Source organism: Pteronotus mesoamericanus, unplaced genomic scaffold (assembly GCF_021234165.1).
Source record: "Pteronotus mesoamericanus isolate MK-2021 breed Mesoamerican mustached bat unplaced genomic scaffold, CSHL_Meso_final contig_90, whole genome shotgun sequence".
In the NCBI taxonomy this organism is placed as follows: domain Eukaryota; kingdom Metazoa; phylum Chordata; class Mammalia; order Chiroptera; family Mormoopidae; genus Pteronotus; species Pteronotus mesoamericanus.
In genome coordinates this window covers 22592487-22618379 of record NW_026555277.1, presented here as the reverse complement: position 1 = coordinate 22618379, position 25893 = coordinate 22592487, and the positions used below count along the sequence as shown (strand labels likewise).

Genomic DNA, 25893 nt, shown 5'->3' with positions numbered 1-25893 from the left:
GGGCGGTGCCACCCATCTTCACCCCAACAGAAGCACCTGGTGGCAGAACCCTGGGCCCACCGCTGCATCGGAACCTCTGGGATTCCCACGCACTCTAAAGTTTGACAACCACTACCTAAGTGAACTTCCACTTTAGTATAACTAAAGTCTTCCTAAAATCCTTTCTGGGTGAGGAAACTAAGGCTCAGGGATGTTAAGTAGCTTGCCCAGGGTCACCCCACAAGTAATTACCAGAGCCCAAACACCTACCAAGGTCTTTTGAGTCCAAGTACAAGGTTCTTTCCATTCCCAGTGTATTTTCTAATCTTCTGGGGATTCTATTAAATGTTTCATTACTGGAGGAAATGCTGTTTTCAGCATGTAATTACTATGTTCACTGCCTTTGTTGAACATTTCCTTGTGTACTGTAATTTCCCTTTAAGGAAATTTAAAGAGTGCTCACCATTCAGCTCATAAAACATATGCTGTGCTTTCTTGATATGTAGGTTATGAATGATGGATTCAAACTTACACTTCCCATAGATCGCCTAAGGTCTAAAATCAAATTGACTAGGACCCAGATCATATTCTTTCGTACTCCCCAGGTGCAGTCTCTGTGATGTTTGTGATGGTGTTGGGAAAACTGTTCTTTGTTTCTTTTTTTTTTTTGTTCTACGAAATCTAAGTATATTTTAATTCAATCACAATTCTACAGATAGCTGTGGAGCTAGATACAAGTACTGGAGCCTAAAAATGAATCATATTTTAATATTTGCTTTCAAGGAAACCATAGCCTCTTCAAGGCAAAGGCAAGGGGCAGACATATAAGTACTGTGTTAGAACACAGTACACTAAGTTTTTACAAGGCACCATGGGAGTAGAGAGAAGGAAGGCAGGGCGAGTGTCTGAAAAGGGGGCTGGATTTCATTGCGATGATGTTGTGCTGTGTTTGAGTGTGCACCACAGTCAGCCAGAAAAGCAAGAGCATGCCTACAGGGTCATCAGGACCTCGGAAAGTTCGGAACATGGGTTTTTACAAGGCACCATGGGAGTAGAGACAAGGAAGGCATCCCCCATCCAAACCTGCACTCTTCCCACTACACCCAGCTTTCTCCAAGAACCTGGCCTTCAAAACTACAAGTACTTCCCTTTTCCCACACCCAAAGCTCTATCTGGTAGTAAGATGTTAAAGGTGATACATTTCCTTTTCCAGCCACTAAGGTGCCTTTTAATTCACTCCAGCAATAATAACTAAATGGGAACCTACATTTAAAAGATGCCGAGAGCAACGTGCTGCTAATTTATTGCAACATCTATTAGAGCTCCAGAGAGAATCTGACTCCCTGGATTTTAAATATAGTTGAGATATTATGATGATGTTTTCTGATTTAATCCCTCCATAAATTCAATGAAATGATTATAGTACCTGTTGTCACTTCATTCTTGCCCCATCTCCAATCACTCTTCTGCCTTCATTAATTCAAAATAAAATACCACAAGACATTAATGGAATACTTGGAGACAGGAGGGCTACATTTTTACAGCCTCAATATGAAATCACACTTAAAGACATCTGTGCCTTTACCGAATGGGGAAAAATAAAAAATAAGAAAACACCCGATCATCCTATGTATCTCACAGACGCCTCCTAATAACTTCTGGGTGAGAAAACTCAGGCTGCGAGATGTTAAGTGGCTTGCCCAGGGTCACCCTGCAAGAAATTACCAGAGCCCAAATACCCATGTTTTGGCTCCAAGTACAAGGCTCTTTCTGTTTCTAGTACATCCTCTAATCTGCTGGGGCTTCTTTTAAAACAGTTTCTTGACTGTTCGTGGTGAAAGACGCTATCACCCACATGTAAACAAAAGAAAACCGTGCCATCCTCCATCACTTTGTCATCAATGTTTTTAGTTTATCACTTCACAGTCATTATTTGGTGTTTTCTTACAGAAGGCAACAGACCACTGCAACAGAAACTATCCTTAGATGGCAACCCCAAACCTATACACGGGACACCAGAGAGGTCAGAGGGCCTACAGTGGTCAGCTGAGCAGCCTTGTAACCCAAGCAAGCCTAAGGCAAAAACATCTCCTGTTAATTCCAATGCCCCTGCAGCTCATCTTGAAATAAAGCCAGATGAGTTGGCAAAGAAAAGAGGTAAAGTGATTTCTTTTGCACAAATGATTCAACATATTTTGCACACAGAGAAAAGCGCCAGAGTGACAGAACTTTCCAAAAGATGCTGTGAGTTGAAGAGAGAGACACAGGAAATTGTGTTTCCTTCCATGACCCACATAGATTGAAAGGCAGATGTGATTCCTCCCATGTTAATTAAAGGTCTTGAATGTTTAAGTGGAATTACACCCCCTTTCTCTGCCTCTCTGTGACCATTCTTCTTTGTAGTCTATGGGTAAATTTGCACCACAAATACTTTCTACCCTAATGTTTTCTAAAGCAAATGCTAATGCAGGAGCCCATTTTGAAATGTGAATGCTGAATGTTTCCCTGATACACAAGTTCTGAACTTGCATGGAACAAAGATGATTCTAAGGGCTGCAATATCTTCAGATACAATCTTTCTCACGTGAATTCAGTTCTGTGTTAGAACTTTCAGACAATATAACACTGAAAGAGGGTTTTATATTTGGCATGCCGTATTTTTATTATTTTGCAAGCTTTGATATACTTTACACATAACTAGTATTAAAAATAAAGGGGGTTAAATCACTTCCTTTCTGATCCCCAGAAGATTAAACAATGTTCTTCTCATTCAGCCTCAGTTATATCCGATTTCCTTGGCTTTGGTTTGACACACTTTCTCGCTTTTCTTGAGGGAGATTTCTTTCTTCTAAGAAACATGCCCTTGTTGGGATAAATACAGTTTGCTGATTTGCTTTGCACTATCTGTAAACCCTGGTGACAGTTTCAGGAAATCGGGCTAGATTGGCACCCACAGAGCCGCTTTAAGTGCCGCTGCTATAATTACAGGCCTGGCTCGGGACTGCAGGGGCCAGAGCCAGCGTACCTGGCACCGACGCTCCTTCCTCCCTCTAGCCCATTTGTACCTCTCCCAATCTCTAAGTCATTTTCCTCTTCCAAAAGCCCTGTTGGCTTTTACCCACGCAGAGTGGTGTTTACCGTGGGAGCCAGAAGCACACATGGTCTTTAGACATACCACACTCCAAGAAACTGCAGTGTGTGATAGAACATATGATCAGAGCATGCTTTCCAAACAGCAGAGGAGACGCACGTGCCCAGAATTGCGCAGCCAGAGAATCCACCAGTGAAGTCACAGCGGTCCCAGGGGCTGTACAAAGCACCCATCTGGATTTTAAAAACCCTGAGCTATAAACAACCTCTTGACAAAACATTCTTTTTTCATTGAAAAACAAAAACAAATCTCTTTATTGGAGGAGGGTGAGTTAGTTGGATTTTGTTGTTATTGTTCAGCTCACAAATATAAAGTGCTCAAATTTAAAAAGCACATTTTTTTTTCTTGACATTAATTTTAGGCCCAAATATTGAGAAATCGGTGAAGGATTTGCAACGCTGCACCGTGTCTCTAACTAGATACCGCGTCATGATCAAGGAAGAAGTGGATAGTTCAGTGAAGAAGATCAAAGCTGCCTTTGCTGAATTACACAACTGGTAAGTAATTCAACATGGAAACTATAAATTTATGGCACTTGAGCTGTTTCTATAAGTAAAAGCATCACATGGGAAACATTGTTTATTTAATATATAAACATCACAGAACAACTCTTCAGCAGGTTTTTTTAAGCCCTGCAGGCAGAGGCATATATCTTGGGAATAAAAAGAAGAGAACGTGTTTGAATAAAAAGAAACTTGATACACATAATTCATTGGTGTTTGAAGTTGGCCCAAAAGTGTATGAATGATGTAGAACACAACAAAGAACAAAACCTCAACAAATGGTGTTTTTGACAAATCTCTAGAAGGCCAATGTCATGCATGCTACTAAGAAAAAATATTTTCCAGCCTTGTCATTATAAAAGAAAAACGCTCTTAACAAAACTCAGAAACCTCTTACATAAGCTTAGTGATAGCCCCATTCTCAGGTTTTTAAAACTAGAATGAAGAAATGGTACACTGGTGTGGTTTTGGTCCTGCCCTGCCCTGCAACTGATTTTGCTGGAAGATATTTCTTTGAGTCCTGCACATTGGCTCCGGTCCACAACTGGAAAGAAACATCTGTTAGTAAAAATTAAGTTTTTATCAGAAGAAAAATGCTCTCAGTGTATCAATCAAAACTCTTTCAGTTGGGCTTCAGTGACAGAAACCTAAGGTCCACTAGTCAAAGACAAAAGAGAATTTATTGGCTGATGTACATGAAAACACCAGAAGATTCCTTTAGGCAAATTTGGTTCTAAGTCAAAATTATGTTATCAGGATTTAGTTCCTCTCTCTTCCTCCTTTTTTGCCTCGTACCCTCTCTTTTCCTCACCCAGTATCTCCTGCAGTCTCCTGGTTTTGCTTATTCTCAGCTTCATTCTTAGGCACGATCTCTCCTTGTAGCAGCAAAGCGCGCCCCCCTCCCCCCCACCCCGCCCCCAGCAGCTCCAAGCTTACATAATCCTTAGCCCCTGTCATCTAAGAGAGGGCTTTGTTTCCAGCAGTTCTAACAAAAGTCCAAGGGCCAATTCCCATTGGCTGGGTTTGGTCATGTATCTGTCTCTACACCAGTCACTCTAGCTAAAGGGACAGAGTCTTCTCACTGGCCAGGTGGAGTCTCATGTCTACCACAGAGTTGGTGGTAGGGTGAGTGCCACCTGAAACCCATGAACTGAGAATTGAAGAAATATGGTTTCCGGAGAAAAATTGAGGTACTAAAAAGAAAAATACAGGATGAAAATGCATCCTTAGTGCCCATGTTCCCATAGCATGTTCCCTGTATCTCATTGGCCTCCCATGATTCTAGAATTTGGTCACACCTTCTATATATTTTTCCTACTCCAAGTGCTTTTTTGGACACTGATATGTATGCTTTATAGTTCATTGTTGAGTTGAGTAAAACTAAAGATTACACTTAACACTAATGTAATCTAAAATTCTTGAATTTTGAACTATCTGCTACATATAACACAAGATTCTATGGGTGTATAAGATGCCCTTAAGAGAAATCCATGCCCTTCAGTTATCACTCAGCAAGGAACCACTTACCCTTCCCCCAGTCACGGCACCTGGACCATCATGGACCTCTTCTCTGATCAGATTACAACCTAACTGTTCAAAGCACACTCCAAGAATATGTTTAAAACTGTTAGAGAAGGTAAAGATACTATACAAATAAAAGATGTTACTCTTATTTTTATTGGCTTTTACATTTCATAGCTGTATGATTTTTCCAATCTTTCCTTAAGTTACCCTAATATATACATAGCACACTAAACTTCCAGGCCTGTTCTGTAGAGCCAAAGTCAGCAAACTTTATCTGTCAAAGCGCGAGCTAGTAAATAATTTTAAACTTTATCGGCTATAAGGTCTCTTCAACAGCTCAGCTCTGCTGTTGTGGCCCAAAAGCAGGCAGAGATAATGCAAAAAGGCAGCGGGCCAGACTTGGCTCGTGGGGGTCGCGGTTGGCCAGCCTCTGTCTGGAGGCACTAGTTAGCTGCTCAGAGAAGACCTCTCTGTCTTATCCTTTTGTGTAGCATTTTAGAATAAACTCTTCCTCTGAGGCTCCTATTATACCTTCCATCTGAGTGACTCACACACTAATTGACAAAGTGTAGCAATGACCTCAAATTACCTCCCTCCTCCAGCTGCTCTGTGTACCTTTTTTTTTTTTTTTTTTTACTTTATTCCCTTAGTAAAATGACCATCATGTGGGTTATGGGACGTTTTGAGATTTATAGCAGATTCTTTGACTGTTTCACTCCTCAAGAGCTAAAAGCATGGGGCGGGGAAAGTCAGCACCCAGGGACATTGGTTATCGTTCCTCGGCTTGTAATTCACATTGTTTGGAACTAGTGGGAAGGCTCCCTTCTGAATGAGCTCTGCCAAGCGACGCTGCTGCCTAAAGTCACCTGCCTGACAAAATGGCACTTTTCATCTCGACTGGAGAAGAAAAAATTTAGATCAGCCATTTTCTGTATGTTGTTTTCTGATCTAACCCGTAATAAAAATGATCCCTAAATAATAACAGAAATGTTAACTTAAAAATAAATTAAAGTATTCTGTAATCAACCACTCATGTGCATCTCTGCCAAATGGTAAAACTTTGACTCTGTTCCAAACAAGCCTGCAGCCCAGCCAGCATGCTGATGTACTTGAAGTAAGCTTCCCTTTCATTTTCTGAGGGATGAATTTTAGGGATTGTGGTGCTTTTGAAAAATAGCAGGTCACAGAACTGAAGAAGGCAGCTTAAATTTTTTTTTTTTAAATTAAGCTTTTCTATTAGTGGTGAAATCATGAACAATAGGCATTACAGAGAATTTTGAACGCAGCGCCATTGATTCGATACAATTGAAACCTCAGCATTACATTGTAAGACATATCCAGACCTGGAGGCCATGGGGCAAGTCCTCCGGAGAGTTCTGGAAAGCGCTGTTTCCGAGACAGACAGCACCTCCTTGGTATACAAGCGACACTGCACTTCCAACTCTCCCACTTTCCTTCCTTCGGGCCACCCAGTTCTCTCCCCAAAGCTTTCAGCAGGCAGGCGTGTGTCCAGTGTAGAAATACATAGAAACTCTCAGGTAAGAAATTTTAAACGTTGACTTCATTACCCAAGGGCCAGCTTCAGGAGGTGAACCCTGCCTGACTGAATTTCCCCCAAAACACTGCTGAAATTCATGGGAATGATGATTTTTATGAGGCTGGGAGGAGGCACTTGTTTGCATGTGCTCAGTACCCAGTGAGCCCACAGCTGAATAAAACGAACTAAATGCTTATCCTTCCCTGTCTGGTGGTGAACAATGCTTCATTCAATACAGTTAGTGAAGAAAACCATTAAGTTGCTAAATTATAATATCAAAGTTGGCATTTAACCTGTACACAGTTACGTAGGGCTAAATGACCGTTGCATGGATCATTGTTATTTTCCCAGAAAGCACTGGGGATTTGAGAGGAGAACAAAGATGACACAGTGCTCTCACAATACATCCTCACAGAAAATAAATTTTGCAACTTGAGCATCTGTGTGAAAAGTCCCATCAAGAACTAACATGAAACAGCTGGTTTCTTTTCTATATGACTGGCCCCCACCACAACTGGAAAATATTCATTCTTTGGAATTATAGCTGCCAGATTTAATTGCTTTGTGTGCAAACTGGTCTAGCTTCTCATAGCAAATATGTGTTTGTGCATGTCCAAGTTGATGGGGAAGGCTTTAAATGAACAATAAAACATTGAATTCAAAAAACATTGAGGGAGGAGAGTATTATTTGATAGTTCTTCCATATGCCGGGGAAGGAAGGATTCCAAAACAGAGCTGTAAAGATTGTTAAGGTGCTATTGGCAATTTGGTATCTATTTAAAAGCACTGCCAAAGAAAATGGACGATGGTAATAAGCCAACAGAGTGTGCGCGGGGGCTGGGATAACAGGGTCACAGACAATAGGGGATGGAGGGGACCATACGTTTAGGCTGCTTGGGGTTCAAATAGGAAAGGGAAATCAGCCAAAGCAGCCCTCCTGTATAAAGGGGCCAGAAATGTTTCAATACCTCATGTTTATTTTTTCCTGAAGCAATGCCAGGTCTGGCTCAAGGAGCATTGGGAAGTAGGTCAGGAGCGCCAGCTCCCCTGGCCCTACGCCCTTGCCCACTTTCCCCTTCTCTCAGCCTTGGAGTTTCTTCCTTCCAAGCAGAGACGGTTCAAACCTCCTGCTGCCTGCTGCAGGCCGGGGCTCCTCACCCTGACACCACGCTCCACAAGACAGGATCTTGCAATGAGTCCCTGGTTCCCTTCCCTTTTCCTTCTAACCATGACAACTCATTTTTGTGTAAATGATAACTTCATCCTTTTCTTGACCATGTGTCGTCCCTCTCAAAGTGATATCTTTGCAAGTTAACAAATGTTAACCAAATCTGTTGAGACTCTCCACCAACCAAAAGAATAACTCTAAAAATGAGAATTTCAGGCTGCAGAAACAGCTATTTTGAGATAAGCCTGTCTTCTTCCGGCCTCCCCCAAGTCCCACTACCAAGGGGGCCTCCCATCTGCTGCAGCAACCCCGATGGTAGTCAAGCAAAGCAGCATACAGACCACCCTGGCGGTCGCAGGTCGGCGCACACACAGACCAGGTGCCATCACTGCGGCGTTATACATATTGTGTCCTTTGTCGGAGCTGTGAGCTTGAGAAGGCTTCCCCAGAGGGAGGCTGCCACTGGAGCTGTTGCGTTCAGAACAGACTCTACAGCAGTCTGACCCACATTCCCAGGTTGCTGCTCTTTGGGCACCCCAGTAATAGCTAACTCTTGGAACACAGAGCCTTGGAACTACTTCCGGTTGAGTCCAAATAAGGCCATTTTCCTTCTTTTGTGGGTTTATCACATAGCAAGAGTTTTTTCTCATTGGTTGTCCCCCCTAGCGCACCGCCCCCCGGCCCCATTCCCCGAACTTCTTGGTGAATACCTGGCTCTCCATACAATGCTTAAAGCCCGGTTCTTCTGTGCTCTTCAGGGTTTTTATTTGTCCTCTTTGTGACTAACAGTGACTGAAAGATGATGCCTATAAATTAATATTTACTTATTTCCTCACCGAAGGATATGGGTGTACACTATACTTAAAAACTCTCAGGGCTTTGCGGTCATCCTTTGCTGAGGTTCCACCCCCAGAGTTGCCGATGTCACTGGTCTGAAGTGGACACAGAAAAATGTTTTTAAAGGGACCCCAGGTGATCTTCTTGTGCATCTGTGCTTGAAACTCCCTGGTTGAGAGTCCTGTGCAGGGAAGAATATGTCTTAGGCTAGAGCGATGCCCTCAACGGGACGAATCTGCTCCCCCAGGAGAGAGAATGTCTGGAAATATTTGTGGTTGTCACAGTTGGCATCTAGTAGATAATGTTAAGGCATGCTACTAAATATTCTAGAATGCACAGCACAGTTCTCCCCCACAACTTACGCGCACGACAAAGGATTATCTGTCTCAAGACATCGATAATGCTGAGAAAGCCTGAGCGCAGAAAGTGAGGAAAGGCCTACGTGTCTTCTTTCGCCATCCAATTGGACCCAGTCCCACTGCACCTTCTGCTGTAGCTGAAGGACGGGATTCCTCCCTTGGCGACCCGCTCCCCCAGCCGCCCTCTGAATGCACCCCTGGAGACATGAGACAGGAAATTTCCTCTCCACTCATTTACGTACCCAAAGAACATAACCATAGTGTCTTGTCATTTCAGATCAGTGAAGTGGGAGAACTTTTTTTCCATTTACCTGAAATGTAAACCTTCCAGCAACACATTTTAAAGGTCAAATTACAGTTTTGTCTTCCTACGACCAGAAAAACAATTGTATTGAAGTGTAGAGAAAATTGAGGGCTTTGCTTTTTTTGTCTATTTTTATTATAGAATTCAACTCAGTCTTTAGGAAAAAATGGAAATATTAAGAACCAATGCTTGTAGCTAATGATAGGCAGTCACTTTCATTAACCATTCTGTCTCTACCTGCGTCTTTTTCTCATTTTGCAATAAATCCAGACAGCGCAGTCAGGCCCGGGATTAGGGTGAAGATCCAAAGCATGTAAAGAGAGACACAACATTTCTATCTAGGGGATTCTTGTTTTTCTTTGCCTTCAGCCAGGCAGCAGTATTCTTGGTGCTCCTGGGCACACATGGCATATGTCCATTTACCCTAGCGCCAGTGACAGTGGCATCCTCAGGTGTGCCAGCCCTTGTGCTTGGTAAACTGAATGGAAACTGGTCTTTCTGCATATCTTATGCTTCAGCAGTGGTTGAACAAATACTTGTTAACCATTTAATTACCCTCTCTTAATTAGGAGAGTCATTGGAATTGTGCCACTGTATATACTTTGATAGGTAAATATAGGAAAGATAAGTATTAGGTGAAACAGGTCCTAGAATCAGATCTGTGTCACCGAAAAGGTGCTCTGACAAGCAAACTTGGAGAATGTTGACATAAGCATAGATAATGAATGGAGACTCCATTTTAAAACCATGTGGCTGGAATAGCAAACATTCCTGGTATCCCCATGAGCATCGAAAGTGTCCAGAGTAGTATGTTGTCCAGTAATAAAATGATGCTTTTCTCTGCACCATTCAGCAAGGGATATTGGTAATGGAATTACCAGCAGAAGAGCTGATGTTAGGAACCTTTTTAGCCACTTGGTGTTGCTGTGTAATAATTTTACAAAACCTTCAGTTCCCTATTAAAATATCAGCAATGTGTTAAAGGCTTGCCAGATTTTGCCAGCTCCTTAGATCAAGCATGTAATAAAGATAAAACCAAGAGTTTGCATTGTATTTTTATGGTTTTTTTGAAGAAATTTAATAAAAGGTCTCTATGTCCTTCTGCTCTGGGAATGAATATAATCTTTCCATTGGTCAAAACCTGTACAAACAAGACTTTCTTTCTCTTCAAATGATTTTCCTAAGCGTACGCCTGTTTGCGAATTGTACAAAGCATGGTACAACGGAAATTAAACAAACCTGTTCCTTCTCCCCACACCCAATGTTCACGATTATGCCAGCATATTGAAAGAATGCACGCTACAGAAATGAACATACACCTGCAAAGGATATCAAGAGACAATAATAGAAAAGGCTAATAAATATACGAGCCTCAAGAGGGCCATATGTGTGATTTTTTTGTTGCTGTCCTAGCTGACAAATTGCCCAAAATAACTCCATTTCCTTACTCTGCACCAGTCCAATAAACAGAAAAATGCTCCAGGACCCATTCTGAAATTGTAAAAAGGGTAAATACCATATACCATGGAGAAACTCAAGGTTCCCGTGACTTTGTGACTAAGGCAAGTCCCTGCGGTACCGTGTATTTCAAATCGTGCCTCGTTTGTGAATGTGTCATTCTAAATAGGTGTAGCTTGCTTTTTGGAGGTGAAAGCTTCTCTTTTCCTATTTTCTTTTCTCCCCAAGGTTTTTCTCTGTGTTAGATGTTTCCCCAGGGCCACTGCAAGGACTGAGTGAATCAGCCGACGAGAGAGAAGAGCAGGTTGATAAATACAAAAAAAATACAGAACTAGCCTTTTCAGTTTTGCTATAGTCCCCAGGAAACCGGCATAAATAGCACCTTGTATTAAGGACCTTTCTGAGCTACACATGTGATTACCTCCATACATTATGTCAGTCGTGCACTTAGCGTGGGAAGTCGGCTTTCTGTTCATCGCAGCCTTCTTTGCAGAATAATAGACCCACCATCAAAGATGGAGAACAAGAAGTTGATTCTAATTTCAGCTTGAAATCTGAAAAGATTTCTGAATCTTTTCAGCAAATGAAGGCTACCAATCAAACCAGCTTGGTAACTTGCTCCTGAATGAGAATTGTTAGTTTCATCATAGAATAGAAATATAAAGAGGAATTAAGCAAAATTGTTCTATCTTTATAATCGAAGAGTATGTATTGTGTTTTTTTAATTTATAGTATAATCCATTTTCACTGGAAAATAAGACAAATTTGTTCTTATATATTAGTATAAATATAAAACGCATTATCTCACAATTTCTGAATGGATCTTGGAGCTTATTTGTGTCTATAAGATGGGTACAGAGTAGACTAAGATGTCATTTTTGGTCAATTTGTAGCTAAGACAGCAACGAATCATATGAAAGACACTATAAAATACCTGAAGTTACTATAATAAAGTCTCTTAAATGTGTGTTATGTTATTTTTTTCAGTGACTGCAAACGTTTGGTTCTTAGTAGGCCATATTCCAATAAAAGTCACAGTTTCAAGGTTTATTAACTGCTTGGAGGCATGGGGTGTAGAGTTAAACAGAATAGGGTTTAAATCTCATCTCCACATATTCTAGCTCTGAAGATGATTGAGTGTCTTCTACTCAGCTACAAAACAGGGGTATTGCCATTACTTCCCTGGGGTTTTTGTGAAGATTCAAGTACAAGATATGCATTTCTTAAGTTATTCTGGAAAAACTCTAGCCTGCCCCATGATAGAAGTTTGATCTAGGTTGGTTCTCTTCTCCAGATGAGCATTTAGTAAATTTCTTTCCCACTATCCCAAGACCCTGGGAAGACATTACTCTGTCCGTCTCTCTGTTCTTTCAGCATGCAGGATCCAGGTATGAGATATAGATATGGCATCACAACTTCTTGCTATTTACTGCTCAATGAAGAGATGCATAAGGCAAAGGAACCCCTGATACTCAATGGCCACCGCTGCCTCCAGATCAGCCCCCCTACCCCCTGCGCGCCTTCCCCTGCCTTCTCTCTACCTTCTCTTCTCCTTCCTTCATTCGCCCATCCAAACAACAGACGGATGAATGTGTGACAGTCTGGTGCTTGTCAAATATTGGAATGTACAGGGAGCGTCAGGTCCCCTATTCCCAGATTCTGTGGATGTGGGGACCAGGAATCTGCATTCAGTAGAACATTGCTAAAATTACGGAGGGGTAAAAGATGATCTCTTTCCAAAAAAAAAAAAAAAAAAATCCAAGTTCTAGTGGGAGCAGACAAACACGCTGTGAAGAGCGTATGGCAAAAACTGCAGGGGAGCTGTGCGTGGAGCGGGGCACATCAACACTGGCTGCGAACCCGGTACCTTAAATGGAATCTTTGTGCTGGAAGACCATTACCACCTACAGATAGAAGTTTGCTTTCTTTTCCATAGATGTAGTTTCAGTTTTTTGTTTTTTCAGGGGGTTTTGGTAAATGACATAATTTTTGTAGCTATAGAAACTGAACACATTGAAGTGACTTTCCTTGACTAGTGACCTCCATAAGAAAAAAACAAAACTAAGGAATAATTAGCAAAGATAAATTATGTGATTAAGCAAAATCACATTTAAAGTTCTAAATGGAGGTGTATAAGGCATTTAGAATTTTCTGTTGAATGTGTGGTGTTGTGGAATTTATAGAATTTACAGGATTTTGCAAATCTGATGTCCTATTAAAAATTCCATGTGTTTGTTTTTCAGTTAACAATGTCTTTACTGAAGAGCGCTAGGATTTTATAAGTGTTGGGAGTTATTCCTTGTGCTCAATCTGTATATATCTCATTCCAGAAAGGTACCTCAGGCAGTGTGATGAAATATTCATTAACTATCATTTAAATCATTGTAGGATTCCAATATAAAATACACAAACTAACAGGTGTTAACTCTTACAGATTATAATACCTCTGATAAAAGAAATAGAAATAAAACAGGCCCAGCCTGATGGGCAAATCAAGGACAGTTGTCATATTCATAGACAGCCAGAGGGTTTTTAATAGTGCTTCGTATGTTAAGAGGGGCTCATGCTTCGAGGCACCAGCTACGTTATTTCCCTGACAGCCCTGATGACACAGCATCTCCTCATAGGGTTGTGCCCCACCCTCAGTCTACATGCTGTGGATATAGATGTTGGGTTCTGTATATTTGCCAAGTATCACTGTGGGATTCCAGAAAATTTAGAAAGGTCACTTTGTCACCACTGCTGCACTCAGAAAAAAAAGAATTATTTTTTTCCAGATGCACGTTTTTGTAAAACCTAAATGCAAAAGCAGACAGAAGAGAAGGTAACAGATTCAGGAATCTCAATTAAAAAGAATTTAAAAATCATAGCCAAATACTTGGTAATGAGCCTGGAGTTAAATTGGCAACAGTGCAAGTGGAGTAGGGCATGAGAAACATTTCTGCGATAGACTTCAGGGGACTTGATCACATGGGAAAGTGAAGGAAAAGGAGTCGTGGAAACTGGGTGAGTGGTGATACCACTAAGCAGCATATAGGTTTAGGAGAGGGGGAGGAATTGAGATGTATGGGAGGAAAAATAATTTTTCCTGTACCCTTCTGAGTTCTTGGCTGAGACATCCCTCTAATGAAAGACAGATTAACAAGAGAAAAAGAAACATAAGTTCATTAACATGTATACCTCATGTATACATGGGAGGTGACTCAAGGAAAAATGAGGAACTCAAAGAAGTGGTTTAGAATTCAAGCTTAAATACCATCTCAACAGAGCAAGGAAGGAGGGGTATAGGCCTCTCAGAGGAGAGTAAATGATTTTTGAGGAGGATGAATGGAACTTAGGAAAATAGGGCAGTGCGAGAGTTTTCGACAAGGTTTGTCTGGGGATGGTGTCAACTCCTTGTCTTCTCTTCTGTGACAGAGTCAACAATCTTCCCTGGTTGATAAAACTCTTGGGGGTGGGATGTGGATTTATGAGAACTGAGTTCCTTTTGAAGAATCTGTCTTTAGGCAGATAAGGGCGATTCAGAGAAAGTCTCTTTGCTGTTTTTCAAATGCCTATAGCTCAAAATAATCAATATACCAAAGTGCCATATTTGGAGGTGGCATATTCTGCTGCGCTTTAGGGTGTGAAACAGAGAAAAGGGGAATGCGAACTGGCAGCCATGCAAGAGCAGGGGCACCATATGCAGGCACCTGTCATAAGTGCTGGGGCTGCCAGTCCTCCTGACCTAGGATTCGAGAACCACACAGTCTTGCTGCGTTCGTGCCTGAGACGTGGAGAGGCTGAAACCCCTGACTGGTTTTTCCCTGAGCCCAAAATTTGGGTAATAACTTGAGGAGTTGGACTGAAATGGCACCCATGATGCTATAGACCCAGAATGTGTACAAGGGGTTTTTCTGCCTTTCACCCGGTGAGTAAAATCCTCGCACCCCAGGGAAGGGACATAGGCACCTCAGTTTGGGGGCAGTACAGGCAGCCTCCTCCATCCGTGCTAACTCCTCAGCGCAAGGCCCACGTCGCAGTGCTGCTAGGCTGCCGGGAACCCAGCTGGCATTCACGGTTCTTACGCCTCATGCAATAGTAAGGAGCAGGACCCACCGTGGGGGACATATGTGAAATGTGAGGGAAACAGAAATTCCTTCTACAGGAATTCTTGATTTACAGCTTATCGCTCCTTTGTGTGCTTTATGTTAAGCGCAGAGGCCAGAAAGGCTGAAACATCCCCTTGGCATTCATCAGACTCCTTTCCCCCCAGCAGTTCCCACATTCTCCTTCCCTTTAACGGGCAGGGGGATAGGAGGCTCTCCTTCAGCCTCTTCATCCTGCGGAGGCTCTGCCTCCTTCCACAGCTCTCTGCTCGCTTCGTTCTGCTTGGCAGCTGAGGAGTTCAGGAAGCTCCACCTGAAGCACTTCATCCACAAGGAGGTTCTGAAGCAAAACCGTCTGGGATCAGGTGGTCCCAGGCAGTTTCTCTCACTACAGTACCCTTGAGGGAAACTCCTTGAGAGGAAAGGTGGTCTAGTTTTAACTCTTTAACATCTAACTCTGGCTGTGGTGGCAGATTGATTTCTCTAAATCCCCTCTGAAATCCTGCTTTCATTCCTCATCGTCCAGCAGCTGGCTCTGCTCTCCAGCTTATCAGCCACCGCCAGTCCGTGGCCACCCGCACCGCAGCGTCTTCCTGGGCTCTCCCGGGCTGCCCAGTGAAGCAGTTCTGTCCCTCCGTGTCTCGGTCCCCGAAGGGAAAGAAGGGTTGTTCACCGAGCAGAAAGCGATAAATCTATTCCTGCTGAAGTGGCTTTCTGATCCTTTTTATTATTGTTATTATTAGTCCTTTATAGAAAGGAATCAAGGCAGTGGAAACATTTTTATAAAATGACACTTTATCTCTGTGATTAACTATATAATAAACCATTATGGCTTTGCCATGGTAATCTCCTCCTTACACCTTATTGCTGTGATAATAAAAGCTTTTTTATGGCAACAGAATAAAACGTTACTGTCCAGGCAGTTTAGATAAAATGAGGAGATGTGTTTTTGGAAGGATAAAGGGCACATCCAGAACCTGTGAGGTCAGCGTGGGTTTGATGTGAGTTCATTTCAGGTAGGACATGTTCGATGTATGTTAAGTCTGGTGCCTTGCGGGAGAATTGATTCAACCATTGAGAGAACTTCCAGCACTCCGTGAAAGTCAGTTAGAGAATTCTGTGTTTCTGCCAGGCACAGACGATCACTGTTGAAAGGCAAAAATGTTCAAAACTTAGAATTGCAGATGATTAGTGGAGAGAAAGTACAAATTTCAATAATTTATTACCACCTCAATTTGCAAACAGAATCATTAACTACCTGTTTTGATTCTAAGCCGAACCCTGTGTGGTTTGGTGAATATCGTTGCACTTTTATTCATAAGCTTATGTTTCAAATGATTAGATTCCATCAGGGACAAAAATTATATAAATTTGTGTATAAACATGATTTATATGCAAGTACTGCAATATACCAATTAAGAAGTTTCGTTACTGATATGCCATAGGAAAACGAATGTTTTCTTTCCTTACATTCATCACTATCAAGCAGTTTTTGTCGAACAACCCACAGTGGCCTAAGATCATAAAGTTAAATAGGAGTTTTTAAAAACTCAGCACTTCCCTGAAGATGTGATGATTAAGCAGAGACCTGAAGGGATACTCAGAGTTAATGAAATGAACAAAGGTGGGATTGGGAAGGAGAGTTGTCTTCCAGAGGAGGGAAGGACATGTGCTAAGGCCCTGTGGTGAGTAGAGAGCAGAGCGCAGAGCACATACCCTCAAGGGTGTCATGAAGCTTAACTGAGATTATCCAGTAAGGCACCAGTGCCCTAGCCAATGTGTCTGGCACACAGTAAACACTCAGGCTGTGTTAGCTATGATCAGCTCTCATTTTGGGGCAACTTAGGGCTGATATGTCTACACAGGTTTACTTCGAAAGCAAGCAGGTGACCTTTTTGTTCCCTCTGTGGGACTGTGGTTTGTGACACTGCCTGTGATTTTTCTGCTCTGTGATCAACTCTCTGATGTCATTCCTCTTGAAGGCCTGCCCCGCCCCACCCCCCCACCCCCAGCTCTCCCGGTAACTCCGTACCAGGGTTTCGCCCGCACTCTCTCCTTATCCAGCCCGCAGAGCTGTTTTTCAGTGTGCATCGCTGTCCCAGTTCCTCTAAGGGGGTGCAGTAGGACTTGCAAATGGCACTGATGAAATTCCTCATGACGCTGGGTGTGACACCAGGCCCTCTGGACATCTGGAAGGGTTTAGACACAGTTTTTCTTCTTGGACCCTCCCTTTAGTCTGGTGCTCAGCCTGCCATGACGCTGGCTCCTCGCTATGTGACTGCCTGCCAGAGGACAGGCTGGCCCCTACTGCTTCGTCCTCTGCACCCACTTTCCAACGGCTCTTCTTCCCTTCCAAGACAAGCCTGCTGCCTCTAAAGCAAAAAAAAAAAATCCAAGAAAACCCTCAGGTGCACCTTGTTGAGACTGTTGAGGGCGGCTCAGGGAAAGATGTCTCAGGACAGCCGCCAATCCTGGTTTGCATTCCAAACGTGAGCTGGGAATAGGTGCTGACTCAGCAGAGATTCCCTGGCTCGCCTTTATCTGCAGTTATACAGAGCAGTGCTTGAAATACTAAGACTCTTGAGGACAATGTTTTGTTGAAATACCCAGAGGAATCGAAACATGGTTTGATGCCAACACCACAGGCTTTTTCACATCCTCAAGTGGGCATTAAGCAGATTAACAATTTATTGTGTATAACCTTCATCCCTCCATTTGTTAGCCCAGAAGGCCAGACCTAACCATTGTATGAATAGCCAGCTTTGTGTGATAAGCGTTAGACCTGGGGATATGTCTTATACCGCAAGATGCCCATCTTGTAAACTCTATGGGCACATCATTATGTCAACAAATTTAAACAACAGAAATTTGCCATGATTTTGTAACTGGCAAAGAAATTAGCAGAGGCCCCTTCCTACACCCTTCTCACCCAACACACACACAGGCTGCAGGGTTCCGTCCTCCAGGGCCCATGGCCTTGTTTGGGGACTGACGGGGGGGGGCGGGGGGGGGTACTTTGCGAGGCTGTCCTGGCGCTCTCGCTGCAGTCTGCTCCCCTCCCCCACCCCACTGGAAGTATAAAGACACTCAATCTTGTATCACGTGCATGCATTTCCTTAATTTGTGTACTTGCTCTCAAAACCAGGAGACTAATGAGAAGCCTTCTGGCTGGTTGAGGGTGATGGAACCCTAATTTCTCCTTCTTGCCATCTTCATTTTTTTCCCATTTTCATTTCTCACTGTTTTCCCAGTAATTTTGGAAGATCCTGTTACCTTCTTCCTCTTATCTTTCCCAAAGAGAACGTAGAGCCCACACGGATGGTGGGGTATTTGTTATCCACAGCTGTACCCAACCCCGCCGTCCTCGCCTGGCTCATGGCAGGTGCTCACCAAATATTTGTTCACTGGATGTCAGTTTCCGCCTATTTGTAGTGCTCTCTGTGGCATATTCCTGTCCAGGCGTCCCAAAACTATGCAGCCCTGTTATATACCACTGGGGAAGAAGGTGGAGGACAAGTCGCCTGCACGCCTCATGTGACCTGTAACCCATAAGTCATCTGGAGTCTTCCAGCCCCTAAAATCCTGAAGAAGTTGTCTGGGGCTCCTAGTCCATGCCTCGTGGAAATAAAAAGCCCTCTTGCAGATTTGCAGCAGCTCTGGGGCGGGAGTGGGACATATTCCCACACTCACTCTGCCCCCAGGTTGTTGCCTCTCCCCTTCTGCTGAGCCTTGCCCTGATGTGGACACAAAACCAAGCCGCTTCCTTGGTGTCTGTGAGTGCGCACCAGACAGTGTGCACCTTACAGTGGCATCTGAGACCCTCTGGCTCTGGGAGGTGCTTTTGCCCACCCTCCGCCCCACTGCAAGCGATTTCTCCCAGGATCTTCACCCTACACAGCCCCCAGCCTCCATACTGACTCTTCTCTCTCTCTCTCTCTCTCTCTGGTCTCTTCTTCTATCGGGGAAAAAACTCAAAACATTTTCTCAGGCAGTAGCTTAACCATGTTGTTGGAATTTGGGCTCCTGACTCCAGCTCTCTAAGCTCTCACCTTATCTCTTTAATCGCTTATCCATTAACCTTGTTTTCCTAAACTGATGTGGAATTGCCCTCTCTAAGAGGGTTGTTTAAAACAAAAAATCACTTGGCCTCTATGGTGGCTACATTTATGAACTTGACAGAGAAGCTAAATATACCTCATAATCACAGGAGTGCCAGCCTGTTGATCCAATTCAACATTTCTTATCAATAACAAATATATGCCAGTTGATGAATAGATGGTCTCTAGAAAGAAACACAAGAAGCCGGTAACAGTGGAGACCTCCAAGGAGGAAAACTAAGTAAGTCGGAACAGAGATGGGATAAAGACTTCCTTCTCACCACACACCTTTATTTGTTTATCACATACTTAAAACACATTGGCATCATACCTATATAATGTCAATAAGTAAGGTACCAGTAACCTGATCTGCTGGTTACGCCTGTTATCCTGTCCGGTGACCTTCAGCCATGTGTGTCATGGAAATAGCAGATGTCTAAGCTTGATGGATTAGGCTTAGAGAATTTGCCTTTCACTGTTCACGTCAGTTCTTTCCATTAGGATTTCCGGGTTGGAAAGAGCTGAGCTCCTCAGCACACAGTCCTTATAGTTCAAGTGTTTAGGTTGCAACATCTAGTTTAGGATCCCCAACACTCCTATAGATGTATCCCAGGTACCACTTCTTAATCTTGACAAATACATAAAATAGTTAACTCTTAAAAGGAAACTAATTTTCAACACACATTAAATTTTAAGAGTACATCTTACGGGGGGTAAAAAAGCACATCTCATGGAACAATCTGAGTAGGAATAAGGACAAAAACTGTAGTATATTTAAGTGCATTAAGTATGAGTTCATAATTGTACAAACAAGCAAAATATCTCATTGGCTACTTTTGGAGAATGTTAAGGATCCAACTATCATTGTGAAAATGGATAAATAAAAGGAGAGAAACAAGTATTTATCCTGCCTTACCTATACAAGCTTTATTTCAAGATAACCCAAATAGTCGATAAAGGAAAGTTTCTCTTTGTGAAAAATTTCTGGTAAGTAAATGAAGAAGTAATAAAATTTGAATATCCGCATTTTTCAAACCCTATTGATCTAGGCAGTGATCAAAAATGGCATATTCCTGTCCAGCTGTCCCAAACCTATTCATCATTGAAAAAAATAGAGATTTCCTTTGTGTTTCCTACAAACTTGTTACAAGATGTAGAAATTTGAATACACTCAGGCTTGATTTTGTTTCAGGAGGAATATTTATAAGTGTGTTGGGTCATTACATGTCTGCCAATGAAAGTACGTAAGTATTTCTCCTGAAATAAAAAACAAATCTGAATCCAATCAAATTTCTATATCTCATAACAAATGTATAGGAAATGTAAAATAATAGGTTATATAATATCATAGAGATGCAGACAGCAAAATTCAAACCTTGGACAACTGTCCAAAACAACCTGGCTTCTTCAACAAATGCATTACAAAGGAGAGGGAAAAAAGAGATGGAAGGGAATCTATAGATCAAAACAGATTTAAGAAACAATCAACCAGTTGCAATAAACAGGCTTTATTTAGATCCTGGTTCAAACAAACTTTTAAAAAATTTATAAGACAATTAGGGAAATTTAATATCTGATAATATTAAACTATTGTTAACATTTTTAGATATTAATGTAATACCACCATTATGGTACCAAAAATTCCTTATCTTTTTAGATACATACTGAAATAGTTATGTTTGAAATGAAAATAAAACACATGTGACATCTATGCTTATGTAGACATAAAAAATCTGTGGAAAGGATATGTAAGGGATTTCTGATGATGCGTTAGTTCTAGGCAGGGAGTTAGAGTCAGAATGGGAGAAAAATGAACTTTTGGACCAATAATTACTTTATGTAGGTAATACCTTTTCAAAAGACTAACCCAAAAATAAATATATTGGAACAACGTTACTGTGATGTTGCTTGAAATGCTTATCTGGGAAAATGAGAAGGCATAGACTGGTTTTACAGAACACGTAGATGGACTGACCCAGACCGTATTTCTCTGAGAAGGTCACGGGACCACCTGCAGCAGACTGGGACCCACTGCAGGCGCCACCCCACCCCTAGCCAGAATCTGGGAGAGTGGAGCATAGAGACGTTGAGAACTACAAGCCTGGATAACCTGAGTGCCGGCATTTAAATACCTATTATATTGTTTTCTTACTTCGGGGTTGGTAGGACAAAAGTACTTTCTAATTTAAATTCAAAGCAGTGCCATTCGGAAAGTCTGAAAAAGGCATTTTGTTTTTAGATTTGCTGACAATGATTTAATCAGCAGATGTCACTATGTAATACTTGGGAGCATCCCTTCCACGTTGGCTCATTTTTGGAAAAGCAGAGTGTGCTGCTGGCATTGTAACATAGAAATATTTATGGTAATTTTGTATTTTGTTTAATGAAAATAATCTTTCTTTTACTTCCAGTGCTTATTAAAAGTTTGTCTTTGATTAAGCATTCTTTGCTTTTGTTTTTGTTTTTTTTCCCTCCAGCATTATTGACAAAGAAGTTTCATTAATGGCAGAAATGGATAAAGTTAAAGAAGAAGCCAGTAAGTAGACTCCCGGTTATTGGATTAGAGCCTCTCAGTCAGAAGCAATCTGTAGGTCAGATGGAGGGATATGGATTCTGAGTGGGGTCCTAAAGTTCACAGTAATCCTGGCTCATGAGCTCTGTAACCTTAGGCAAGTAAGTCACCTTGCCCCTGGAAACCTCAGTAACCTCACATGGCCAAGGAGAGTAGGAGCACCCACTGAGCACGTGGCAGAACAGGCGCTCAGCAAACAGTAGGTGTCAGCTGAGCTCTTTTAAGTCCAAAGGGACTTTGGTGCCTATAATGAACTACTTATAAATGGCATTTATAGCTGGGTTTTAAATGGCATTAAATTTAGTATTAAATTTTAAAAGGTAACTTTTAAGCCTTCACAGTTTACAAATCTTGCTATACAACTTACATAATCCTCTTCACTTGGTCTTTTTTAGGTTCGACTAACTCAAGTTGAACAAGTTAAATGCCCCTAAAAAATTAGTTGCATTTTAAACATTTTGAATAACATTTATAGATTTAATATATCTGATTTTTTTTTCCTGAGGACTTCAGACACCTGACCAAACTCACGAACCTAATGTGCAAAGTATTCCAAGCTTTTAAGCAACCCTTATAAGGTTAATAATTCAAACTTAGAGATGTACTCAGTGAAGTTTTCTTAACAACACTACAATTCTGTTCACAAGCTTAGTCAAATTCACTGACACCTGCCAACTTGACACGTCAAAAGAAAATGAGTTACATGTTTTAAATTGAAATCACAAATGAGATTGTTTAATGTACCAAATACTCTATTTAAATAATGAACACACACAGATGATCTTGATCATTGCAAAACTTTTCCTGATGTTTACCCAAAATATTAGTACTCTGGGCTGATTTCTTTTATTATCTTTATACTTATTTCTAAACCTTGCCCCTGTTGTGAAGTTACCCAACAGCAAGTAGGGCAGATTTACCATCTCAAATAGGGTGAATTTCATGGATTGAAAATTTCAACTGAGACAAGATTGTACAGTCAGATTCAACACAAGCCACAGTTGGACATGCTGGGCTCTCTCTTATTGTTTAATTCTGTCTGCTATGTTAATGGGACCCCTAAGACTATATTTTTAAGTTGAGATTTATTTTTACAATTCTTATCTCCTGGGCATTTTAAATTCTTCACCTTTACTGAAACTTTACCACAGGAATTAGATAAATGGCAGCCTGCAACCCCAGCCAGATTTCAGCTTAATTCCTTTACCTTCGACCGCAATACATTTCTTTTTACCAAAATGAAGGATCAGATCAAATTCTCCATTTTTAAAATATTTTTCTCACCTGGCCCTTGGCCATAATTCAATACTTCATTTGTGGAAAATAGCTATAATTATTTTTGTTACCCAATTTTTCTAAATAATTTAAAACAACATTTTAGGTTTTAAAATAGAACCGGTTGTATTAAATAAAACTAAATGTGATCCAGGGTGAAACTGCAGAATATTTAGGTATTTACACAAGCCCTTTGATTGGGACATTGCTCTATTCTTATAAACTTTGTTGGTTTCTTCAGTAAAAGCAGATTTCCATGTGACAGGATTTTTCCTGTTTCTCAGGTGAAGCTTATTTTTCCTTTTCAGTTTCATGTCCTATTGGCAAAGCCGCTAAGAGCCAACACAGATACACATGTTCTCTCCAGTACCAAAACACGAAGTTGCTAGCACATCACTTTTTAAGACGTTAAAACCTGAGATTGCATGTGCTCATTCTTTCCTCTTGGGACAATATTAGGTACCAAGACCCACGGAATTTGGAGCATCTTTGGAGAGCAGCCCCATTTTTACAGCTCATTCAATCAATAAACATTTTCTGCATGCTTCCTTGTGCACTAAGCACTGTTAGTGCCTGGGATAAACAGTAAACAGCAACCTGAGGGAGCAGGCAGGCCAGCTGCAACAGCTAGATTGGTTGACAGGAGTCACCTAACTTCTGTAACTGGTGCTGTAGCTCCTGGTGTTAGAATTGCCCAGAGACCCGGAGAAGCCAGTTCACGTGCATTGGAAACAAGGAGAACTGGGTTCAAATCCAAGTTCTACCCATTTACTGGCTTTCTGACCTTGAACCATTTTGTTAATTTCTTGAAGTCTGTGGTTGCATACCAGAAAAGAGGGAATAAGAATAACACCTATTCCAAATAGCTATTGTACAGATAAAATGAGAGAATACATGCCAGGCACTTAGCACAGTGCCTGACACAGTATGTGTGTAAGAAGGGAAAAGCTCTTAGTAAAGAGGTTGGCCCAGCCCTCTCACGTGACAGTCAGAGAGTGGAGATCGCAGGGGCTATGCAGCATCTCTCAGGTGACATACCTGTGTTAACTATGTGGCCTCTCCACAGATAGAAGGAACCAGTGACTTCCTCCCCACAAAGTACTAAGTCTTTATAACCACCATCTTGAGCTTGCTTATCAACTGTCTCATGAGTATTTTTCATTTCCTGCCCATGGCATAAACCATATTTCCTCAATTTTAATATAAACTCCTATATCCCTCATGGCACCTACCACAACACTGAGAAGACTGTAGGTACTTCATAATATTTGTTAAACAAATCATTGTACTATAATCAACTTAGTATCCATAGGCTGTCGAATCCAATATCAATGAATGTTAATACAGTTACAAAAAGAGGAAGTATATTCTAGATGAACATATCTCGCTTTATTAATAATATCCATAGTTAGCTTTTTTTAAATGTACTGTACTAAACATTTCACATAGTTATTTCACTGAGTTTCACAATAACCCTGCAAGGTCTGCGTGCCTACTGCCTGCCCATTACCTTTTACAGATGAAGAAAGTGGGCTTGTTGTAGTGCTGTGGTCTCAAACTTGGTCTGCATACCCAGGGAACTGAAGGACTGCAGAGGCACCTCCTTGGAGTATCAAGTTTACAAGAGATACGGGAAGAAAGCATTATTTATATTAATAGGAACACAGATATATTATGAAATAAAATGCAAAACTCACACGAATTTTTTAGGAATAGGAAAGGATTTCAAAGAATCTTCGTGCTTGAAAAACTACTTCTGCCCCAGCTCCCGGTCCCTCAGGATTTCAAGTATATCCCCTGCGTATGATTGGAGAAGCCCTAAAATTTTCCATGGTTCAAGCAATAAGGGCAAGCTTTCCCTGGGTTTCAAAAACTGGAAGGAATCTATAAATCCTTTTGAGAAAACGGATTTCAGCATAGAAGATACTGTTTATAAAAGTAGCTAAATAATATTAATCAAGTCCTGAATGTCCACGGTTAGTGGACACCTAACCATGTGGAACTGTCCCCCTGTGAAGATTATGAAGAGACGGTGCTTTCAAAATGTACTTATTCTATTTTAAATTTTGGGCTTAGTGAATTGTCATATCTGATCTGGTTTTGTTTTTGCTTTTTATTTCTGTGATTGATGTTTTTGAGGTAAAAATGTTGCTTCCCCTCAAAGAATTCTGGCTTTAGATCTCAAGTTTTAAGGCTTTTTCATAATGAAAGGCTTTGAAATGTTCATGAGACTATATGTAAATCTCATCCAGACGCTGATGCAAAATATTCATTTCCATGCACATTTGCATGAATGTAAACTAAGAATGTATTGGTGATCTTGCACCTGCATTCCTATTTTAGGGCCCACTTATATCTATTTCTACAAAATCTTTTGTCTGGTGTGATTGCCCAAGTTCTACTGAATCAAAAAGAACAATTGTCCACAATGATCCATTAAGAAAAGTCGGACTGTTTAGCTATGTAGTCACTCAGGGTCCCCTGACCCCTGTACTAGCTGCTTGTCAAGTCTACGCCTTCAGAATTTTTTTTAGTCTTTGCAAGAAGAAAGCACTTTGTTCCATCTTCTTACTCAAAAGTAATTTTCTCAAGCTCTGGACATTAGTCCCATCCATAGGTTGAACTATAATGGAAAACAAATAAATAATCAAAGTACAAGTCCTAGACATTCTTAAGAGGCCCCTGTAGGAAAGGAACTTCTATCCTTCTCCACATATTCTTTTTAAGTAATGGGTTGATTCATTCATTCGGCCCTTCATTCAGCAAACCTGTGGGGCACGCCCTGTATGCCAGCCCCTCGGTGTTGTGGACACCGATAGACATGTGCAGTCTCTACTGTGGTTGAGGATGCCTGTTCCAGAGGCCAGAGGGTAGCAATAATCACCCCCACAGGGCAGGGAGGGACCGAGGCAGGCTGAGCACCATGCTTCATCTAAAAAGGGCAACGAGTTCTCAGGTTAGCCAGCTGTTGCCACGTGGGATCGCTCGCCAACTATGGCCAGAAATTCCAATATTTTAAGAGGAGCCAGAAATCCAGCTTT

The 25893-nt window shown here is 41.6% G+C and overlaps 1 protein-coding gene across 10 annotated transcripts in view; it reads left to right on the top strand.

Moving 5' to 3' along the window:
- SPATS2L (spermatogenesis associated serine rich 2 like) overlaps nucleotides 1-25893 on the top strand; it is a 159975-nt gene that overhangs the window by 123030 nt on the left and 11052 nt on the right. For 9 of the 10 annotated variants that reach the window (XM_054585866.1, XM_054585864.1, XM_054585869.1 and 6 more), the window contains 3 exons: nucleotides 1930-2136; nucleotides 3492-3627; nucleotides 21483-21541. In XM_054585866.1, the coding sequence (XP_054441841.1) occupies nucleotides 1930-2136; nucleotides 3492-3627; nucleotides 21483-21541 (402 nt within the window). The remainder of the gene's footprint in view (nucleotides 1-1929; nucleotides 2137-3491; nucleotides 3628-21482; nucleotides 21542-25893) is intronic. The other variant, XM_054585872.1, reaches the window with a different exon arrangement.